At 41.3% G+C, this 9554-nt stretch overlaps 1 protein-coding gene across 1 annotated transcript; it reads left to right on the top strand.

Moving 5' to 3' along the window:
* The first annotated feature begins 1651 nt into the window (after window positions 1-1651).
* On the top strand, window positions 1652-1960 carry LOC101643588 (cornifin-like). The gene is made up of 2 exons (XM_030885762.1): window positions 1652-1865; window positions 1908-1960. Exons 1-2 carry the CDS (start codon window positions 1652-1654, stop codon window positions 1958-1960), a joined length of 267 nt encoding a protein of 88 aa, XP_030741622.1.
* Window positions 1961-9554: the final 7594 nt, after the last annotated feature.

The following is a 9554-nucleotide window of genomic DNA, read 5'->3' on the forward strand; positions in this document are numbered from 1 at the left end:
TGGCTTCCTCTGGAAGGAGAGCATCTCAGATCAAAAGCAGATCTTTTATTGGAGTCTTTTCTTTCCCCTTCAATGCAGCATTTAAAAGAAAATTAGGTGATTCACTTTTGACCCAATCTCACAGCTTCCTAGAATCATAAATGCCAATTGTTTCATGCACATCCTCTTCAAATATTCAGCAGGGCCATCGGGTAGACACAGGCTACCGAGCAGGTTCCCATTCAAGGGGGAATGGTGGTTTCCAGTGCTAGCAAGTGCAGCATAATTTCCTTCTGATTTAATTTGCTACTTTCATTAACCTGTCACACACAACAACCCTGGCACACAGGCTGGGCAGTATGGGTAGAGCCGGGTGACCTCATTGCCACACAGCAAGTGCCAAACAATGTTAAGCCCCAGATTTTCATCACAAAAGGTGGAATGAAGTTAGAGTGGTCCTCCAAATCCCACTTCCTTAAGGCAGGGCTCCTCTGTTATATATAAAGTCAGTTGGCCAGAGGCTCCACAGCAGACCTGAGAAACAAGACAGTCCCTTCTTCTCAGAGAACCAGGTGAGTCTCCCCACCGAGAACCTCTTAGTATTCACCCATCAGTCTTTTATAGTGACTGAAACCTCTTTAGCATTGTTAAGAATTTTTAAATTTCATGTTTAATGCAATTGCCATCCGTGGGCTTTATACATGTTCACATCTACCATCATGGCTGTGCAAATTGGGACCAGTATATAGTAGGAATTGCTTGAAGAATTTTACCTGTGTTAGCAGAAGAATATGGACTAGTATGCTCATGCTCTGGAAGAAAGACGGGGCTTTCCACCCCAGTAAAGAGTTATAATCTCCAGCTCACAGGGGCAGTTCTAACCCCCTAGAGGGACACTATGAGTCCACATTGACTCAATGGCAATGAGTTTGGGTTTTTGTTTGGTGCCCGTATCCCGGTACGTTTTAGTGACATTTTTATTTTCTCTCTAATTTTTATTGGGGATTTGCAATAGCAAAGCAATGCACTAGGAAATTGAGGGTTCAAGTGATTTCCTTTTTCCTTTACAAACCTATGATTCATCAGGGTACAGGGGAATTATGTGTGAACCTACAACATAGGAAGTGATTAACAGATAATGCACTGTGGCAATTTAAGGAAGGCGACTTAACACATGGACGGGGAGCCTGTCAGCGAGCATGCACAGAGTGGACTCTGAACGGAGGGTCCGAAGTGGGAACGTGAGGGCTTCAGGAGAGGTTTCGAGTTTATCGTGAGAGCTCAGGCACTTTCGGTGTTTAGCATGAGTGGGTAGACATTTAACTTTATCGCATTCCCAAGTTACTCAAAACCTAGGGAGGCTATGGGAGCTATACTGGAGCCTACAGTGTTGTGCTTCCAGGAAAAGGTTTTAGATAACCCAGGAAGAAAGGATCATGGAGAAGGGTGCTAGTCACAGGGAGCAGAACAAATCTCCTTGAGACTCCTTCTCTTTAAAGGACCCAGGAATCCTCAAAGCATGCTTTGATTTAAAGTTCAAGGAAACAGAAATGAAGAGAGACTCTCAGGGCTAAGGGGGAGAAATGAGATATATTTGATATTGAGCTTCACAGTGTGTTTAGCCCAACATTGATTCAACTCTTCTGTGTCTAGGTTCAGCCACCTTTGAATCATGGACTCCCATCAACAGAAGCAGCCCTTCACCCCACCGCCTCAGGTTTATGAGCAGCAGGTGAAACAGCCTTCCCTGCCTCCACAAGAGCCATTTGTCCCCATCACCAAGGAACCGTGCCTCCCCCAAGTCCCACAACCTGGAAAAACCAAGGTTCCAGAGCCAAGCCACCCAAAGCAACCAGAGCCATGCCACCCCAAATATCCTGAGCCAGGCAACCCCAAGATCCCTGATCCAGGCCACTATCCACATCCAGGTCCCTCCCCAGTGACTCCGGGACCCGGCCAGCAGAAGACCAAGCAGAAGTGATGTGTCTGAGGAACTGACCACCAAATGCTGAGCACCTTCTTTCTGTGTGCTTCCATATCTTAATTGCCTGTAGACCTTGTAATCATGTCACCACCCTGATACAGAATCTCTTTCTTGTTTGCATCCTAAAAATTATGGGCTTTCCCTTACATGTGCTCAGGAGTGTCTCCTGAGCCACCAAACAAGCAGAGGGTGTCGGTGACTCTGCTGGTGTTCAACAGCTCAGCAGTTGTGTAAAGAGGGATTCTGGGTACAAATAAATTCATGTTTCCTGTTCTGCCCCCATTAAATCACTTTTCATTCTATAAAGTCTATGCTTTGGCTTACTTCATCCCTTTCTGTACTCACCCATCATGAGTCAGAAACTGTAGAGAGCAAAGAGGTGGTATAGAAGTCACTGGATCCTGGCAGGGGTGTCTGGGGTTGTGCTGACAGGTCATTTCTGGGTTGTCAATGGACAGTGTGCCAAGATGCCAACACCCTGTTACTTTACCTAGTCCCGCTCTTGCCTTTGACTGAGTCATGCCTCAGTTTCTGTGGTTTCTACTCCAAGCTGCTTCTGACCTTAGTACCCTTCCCATAGTCTTCTCCTTACTCCAAAATATACTACTTCTACATATTTGAGTCTGTTATTTATGTTTGACTTCGCATTTTTCTCTCTAATTTCACCCCAAGACCTACAGACATGAAAACACTTGCGAGATGCACGCTCACTGTCTCAATTCATATTCTCACCAACGCCAACCAGCTATGTCAATGTTGCATGTTGCTGGCTCTCCGTGGTACACCGACAGGCCTGAAACGGTCCCTGGATGGGAGAAAGGACCTCTGTGTTCCTCTCGGAGACTTTTGAAATCTCCTCTAGGAGATGGGATGGATGTTCCCACACGCTTTCTCACATATGACGCACTGCAGTGTCTCTCCCAGCACAGCTCTCGAGCAGAGCTACGGAGCGATGTAAAGCAGTGATGATTTTCAGCAGGATTAGGAAGAGGTGTGCATAGTCCAGGTGGAGTGAATTATCACACATAAGATTGGAACGAGCAGGTCATTGAGGGTAAAAGCTATTTAATGAGCATATAGTATAGCTCCTCTTTTTTGAATTTTAAAATTAAAACTACTGTGTGGGTCAATTGGGGTTTTTAGGTCTGTAATAACCTGAATGTAAGATTTTTAGACAGGTTTTTCCAGAGACAGATAATTCAGCAGAAAATTTCAAAGAGGCTACACTGATCTCTGGGGCCCCAAGCCCATTTTTTGACAGATTGGATGACCTGTATTACTAAGGGAGGGATGAGGCAGGTGACAGGCAGCACCTGTGTCATACACAAACACTCCAACTAGTTTTGGCAAGAACAAGAGATGTTTGGAAACGGTACAAAAGAAATTGTCTAACAAGTCATTACCAAGTGATGAGTAGTTGTCAAACCGGCAGGAGAGATGATGTCACTGGTTCTATGCATATGTTGAGGTAGCTGCACATTACTGCTGATTTCAGTGATAGAATAGTCTAAGGATTACGCAGGCCCAGTCATAATTAAATAAGCTGATCCTGTGTGAGGACATAGATTCTAGGGTACACACCTATATTACATGTAACATGGTTTCAATATCTCAAAATGGAGTTTGGTAGAGAAAAATCAAGAGCTTTAAAGACATGCCTAGCTGTTGAGCAATTAATTCTATTCTAATAATTTATTTAGAAAACACTCATGTATAATTATAAAGATTTTACAATAGGGTTATTTATTTCAACATCGAATCTAGTAGTGAACAGATGATAAGATCCTAATGAGTATCAGAACACACATAGGCGAATGGGGGTTGGCGGGGGAGTTCTATCCCCTTAAGTCACCAAGTTCCTTGACTTCTTTAAAGATGTCATCTCCCAGGATCTTTTCCTCCACTTCACACATAGAAGTGCAGTATATCACAAGGTGCCGCAGACTGCTCTTTCGATCATCAAATATACACATTCTCCCTTTTCACATTCACCTTGTCCAAGAAGACATTAGACTCTCTTCCTCATCATTCTCTATGTCTGAAATCTCTAAGTGATGTGTAATCTCCTTCGTTAGGTCCTTATACGAGTCATTAGAACCAGAAGTTTATGACTACAATGCCACCCTTCTCCCCATTGCAACATGTCACCATTAGCAAGACAGAAAGCTTTCTTAAAAGCTTCTAAGTGGCAGATGAAAAATGAGAGTCATTGGTTCTCAGCCAATCCATGATCAGATATGTGATTTTAAAATATTCTCTCCTATCTTGTTAATGATCTTGGTACTTTGTTGATGGTGACATATGAAACACACAAATTTTAAATTTGTCTACTTTTGTTTTGTTTTGTCTTCACTTGTGCATTTTGTGTGCCTAACTTGCAGTAGTGAAGACTCTCCCTAAGTTTTCTTCTAAGATTCTTACAGCTTTAGATCTTATATTTAGATCTTAATCTGTTTTGAGGCTTTAGTTTTTGTTTTTAACATTGTTCAAGTTCTTTCACACGTGGCTGTTCAGTTGCACAGTCCCATGTGTTGAAAAGACTATTATTTTTTTCCCATTTGATCATGCTACATCCTTGTCAAAACTAAGTTGATTAGATGTGTGGGTCTCAATTCTCAATTCTAGTCCTTGGACCTATTCTTATGTCTACTTTGCTGTCTCAATTGCCATTGCTTTAGAATAAGTTTTAAAAGTGGGAACCACGTATCCTACTAATTTTTTGCACTTTTCAAGATTGCTATTGCTACTTGAAAATGAAACAAAACAAAAATCAATTCACTTCCGTCCAGTGGATTCCAACTCAGAGTGACCCTGTCAGAGAGAGTAGAACTGCCCATTGGGTTTTCAGGCTGTAATCTTTATAGGAGTAAAAATCCTCATCCTTTTCCTGTGGGTACCTGGTGTGTTCAAACTGTCAACCTAGCAGTTAGCAGTCCAACTCAGAATCCCCTGCGGCACCAGGACTCCTTTTACCACGTGGGTCTCTTAGAATTCTATAAACATTTTCAACTCAACTTATCAATTTCTGTAAACAAGTCAATGAGGATCTTGCTAAGAATTCCATTGAACCAATATTGAAACCATAAGAAAATATCACTAACACTTTATAAGAATAAATAAAATATAGAACAGTAGCAATGACTGCAATATAAAATGGTATAATCACTCTGAAATAATATAAAAATAGACTTAAAATAAGGCTCAGCAATTAAATTTTTGAGCTGTATGTTTTCACATGAAAACTGAGACTTGAAATGTCACTACAGTCTTATTAGAACTATCTCCAAACTGGAAACTGTCAAATGTCATTCAGTGTGTAAATCGTTAAAGACAAGGTATACCGGGACATAGATTCATCAACACACAGGAACAGGCTATTGATAGCTATTTCTTTAATTAAAAAGAAGGAAACATAGAGGAAAGTCATGCTGAGTGAAAAAGGACATCTATATCAAAAGGATAGAAATACATAGTTGCATGTATAGAGCACTCATGAGAGAGCAGAACTTTATTGTGGTTGGAGACTGTTGAGTAGGTTCTGACTCACAGGGACTCTATGACAACACAACACAACACTGCCCTTGTCTGTTCCAACCGAACACTTGTTGCTATCCTTGAGCTCACTGTGGTATCCTGTATTAGTTTATCTCCAGGGTCGGCAAACTTTTGAAACAGAAGGCCATTCCAACCTCCACAACAATAATTAAAATGTACTCAAGAACTATAAACATATTTTTATAAGCAAATGAAATCACCCTTACCTGAAAAATATCCTTCTTCTTCTGTTTACTGATCCTCTATATTGCCAAGAACGATGCCCTCCCCTAGAGAAAAACAATGCTCCTTAGGATCAAGAATGGCCAGATTCCATCTCATGTTCATTGGAAGTAATATCAGGTTGGACCAGCCCCTGGAGAAGGACATAATGCTGGGTCGAGTAGATGATCGGCAACACAAAAAGAAGACCCTCAACTATAGGGGCTGACTCGGCGGCTGCTGTATTAGACTTAGACAGGGCGGCACTTGTGAGGGTGCCACAGGACTGGACCATGCTTCATTCTCTGGTACATCAGGTTGATGAGTCAAAACAGACTTCACAACACCTAACGACTAAGGTTGGAATCAGATCAGTGGTTGGTAGAAGTTAGGGATGTGGGTGAGAATAGTAGATAAGCATGATTATAAAAGATGAGAATGTGCTGGAATATGTTTAAGGTGACAATGGCTACATGAAGTTAACATGTGTGACACAATATTATAGCATTATACACATAACACATAGATGAGTTCAAACATGAGAGGTGAAATATGAATAAATTATATGGATTAACTAATATCAGGTTAAGGGTTTTCACATTGTACTATGGTTTATGTGAGATGTTAGCTTTGGAGGATGCTGGGTGAAGATGGTCAAGATGTGTATTTGTTTACATCATCTGTCAATCTATAATTACTCCAAAGTTAAAAGTTTAAAAATACATAGGGAAACCAAGAAGAAAACCTAGCCATAGAGCAAAGAGCTGTATAAATGCAAAGTTAAATGTAGAACAGGTACAAATTTCAAATAATAGTCTCTTTAAACCTTTTTTTTTTTAATAGTTTTTGGGTGTATTTTGCACTTTTACCCAGGTATGCTTGTATAGCTGCCTACCTAGGCAATTTTGAAAACATTGGTTCACAGTTATGCAGATCTTACGCTGTATACAAATTTCATCATTTAACATTAAAAAATAATATTACCACCATCACCAATCTTGTTAGATTAGAAAACTCATTAGATTATTGAAAAGCTATCAAGATAACAGTAGCATATGCAAATCTTGCAAAATTTAAATTTTGTTTAGAATCTCTCAATTAGTTACTGACCTCCTATGTTTCTATTACTGTGCAACAAATTGCCATAAGTTTTGTAGGGTAAAGCCACACATGGATGGAGTCTGAGCATGACTACACACTCAGACTATCACAAAGTTGCGTTCAAGGTATTGTCTGGGCTGTATTCATCATGAGACTCCATTAGGAAATTCATTTTCTTGTGGATCATAACAGAGGGTTCCAGAGGTGGTTAGAGGACACCGTCAGATCTAAGAAGCCAAAACCAAGCTAGCTTCTCCAACATAGTCTCTTATTTTATGAAACGTGTAACAGTCTCTAGCTCTAGTCTGCTACTTCAGTAATATGCTTAATAAAATCATGGAAATGAGATCTTATTTACAATATCTATGGGTCAGAAAAGCAAGCATATTACTTAGAGGACTAAGGAGCTCCTGACTCAGGGAATGGTATTTTCAATTGCCCCATATGCAGGTGAGCATTGGACATTGAATAAGGAAGACCAAAGACGAATGGATGTATTTGCATTATGGTGCTGGGGAAGAATACTGAAAAAACGATGGTCTGTCAAAAGAACCAACAAAGCTGTCTTGCAAGAAGTACAGCTAGAATGCTCCTTAGAACCATTCCTCGTCTCACATATCAGGAGAGAGCGGTTCCTGAAAAGGGGCATCTTCTTTGGTCAAATACAAAGACAGCAGAAAAGAGAAAGACCGTAGACCAGATGGACTGACCCAGGGCCTGCAGCAATAGGCTCAAACATAATGGTGCATTGTGAGGATGACACCGGACCAGGTGGTCTTTCCTTCTGTCATCGATAGGGTCGCTGTGAGTCGAACGGACCCAACTGCACCTCAGGACAACATTGGTCAGAAACAAGCCAGAGGTTTTGCCTGCATTCAAGGACTGAGGACCCACAAAGGTAGGACTAGCAGGAGGGGTGAGCGGTCTGCCACAAGAAGTTCAGTTCTTTTCCATAATGTGACAGGCTCACTTTGCCCCGGAGGACATTTCTGTCAAATACCCAATCCCGCACAATCATAGTTTTACTGTTAGTTATTCTTTTAAGTAAAAATTATGTTTCGTGAAAGAAGCAGATATAACGGCTCACGATTTAGTTGTATGAATGGGTTCCCTTCATGCAACCATCAAGCATTGTATTTTAGGAGGCATTGTGCCATGTTGTTGCTAGGTGCGTTAGTTTAATGTGCCAACCTGGCTGATAAACACATGTGGGGTTAATTGAAGGGCGGAGAGATAAATGGCTCGGTGAGCCTCACCTTTCGAGTTCTTGGGTCTCTTGCTTTGTGATGGTCAGACCAAGGTGCAGCTGCCTTAGCCAGTTCCCTGCCTTAGCTGGCAAGGCTCACTTCCTGAAAGACATCCCTGAGGAGAAGCCACATGGACCTACCCCAATGCAGCCCTGGGTGCTGGAGCAGCCACTTGGAGACCTCTGCAGCACTGAGATGCTTACACATTCACTGACTCGGCTTTCCTCCTGCAGTCAGCATCATTGCATCTGTTTTGTGAGCTGGCAGAGGACTTTGTGGATTGGTGTTGGACATATGGGTTAATGGGTTAGTGTTGGACTTGTGGGCTTGGGCAGCACTGGGTTGGGATGTTTTCTGGATGCGCACTTAACCTTTATATAAAACTCTCTCTTATACATGAGTTTCTGTGAATTTGTTTCTCTAAAGTACCCAGACTAACACACATATATGCACATGAAACTATTGAAAATACCCTGGCTTGGGTCACTCACAGCTTAATCCTCAGAGTAATGTCCTTGCTTTTCTATGCTCCAAAGAGGTCTTATGCAGCAGATTTACCCAATACAACATGTCTTGTGTTCTCTTAGCAGCTGCTTCCATGAGCATTGATTGTGGATCCCTCCAACAACTTCAACCTTTCTCCATGTATCATGATATTACCACTGGTCCATTTTTAAGGATTTTTATATGTTAATCTGTTGGTTATCCACTATTGTTGGTTCTCTGTCCAAAGAATTCTTGTTAGTATTTGTAAGTTTGGTCTCATTTTTTAAAATTTATTTCATTTATGCTTACCTGGAAATGTCCTAATATCATCATCATTTTTGAGGGATGATTTTGTTGATTATGTGATACTTGCCTGGCTTTTTTTTTTTCAGTTTTATATATATCACCCAACTTACTTTCTTTCTTTCTTTCTTTCTTTCTTTCTTTCTTTCTTTTGAATCATTTTATTGGGGGCTTGTACTGCTCTTATCACAATCCATGCTCATATGTTGCCATAATCATTTTCAAAACATTTTCTTTCTACTTGAGCCCTTGGTATCAGCTCATTTCCCCTTTCCCCACCCTCACTCCCTCATGACCCTTGATAATTTATACTTTTTTTTTTTTCATGTCTTACACCAACCACTGTCTCCCTTCACCCATTTTTCTTTTGTCTGTCCCCCTGGGAGGGTGTAATATGTAGATCATTGTGATCAGTTCCTCCTTTCTCCCCCCACCTTAACCTTACCTTCCTGGTATCTCTACTCTCAATATTGGTCCTGAGGGGTTTATCTGTCCTGGATTCCTTGGGTTTCCAGATATTATCTATACCAGTGTATATGCTCTTGTCTAGCCAGATTTGTAAGGTAGAATTGGGGTCATGATAGTGGTGGGGAGGAAGCACTAAAGAACTAGAGGAAAGTTGCATGGTTCGTCGGTGCTATACTACACCCTGACTGGCTCATTTCTTCTTTGTGACCCTTCTGTAAGGGGATGTCCAA

Source organism: Echinops telfairi, unplaced genomic scaffold, assembly GCF_000313985.2.
Source record: "Echinops telfairi isolate 266 unplaced genomic scaffold, ASM31398v2 ScPeMD7_46;HRSCAF=168, whole genome shotgun sequence".
NCBI classification, from domain to species: Eukaryota; Metazoa; Chordata; class Mammalia; order Afrosoricida; family Tenrecidae; genus Echinops; species Echinops telfairi.

Excerpts from the sequence above, each read along its gene's own strand:
- LOC101643588 (XM_030885762.1), top strand. The coding sequence starts at position 1,652 with ATGGACTCCCATCAACAGAAGCAGCCCTTCACCCCACCGCCTCAGGTT. Across the intron at positions 1,866-1,907 it reads CCCCAAATATCCTGAGCCAG|GTCCCTCCCCAGTGACTCCG; the intron begins GCAACCCCAAGA and ends ATCCACATCCAG.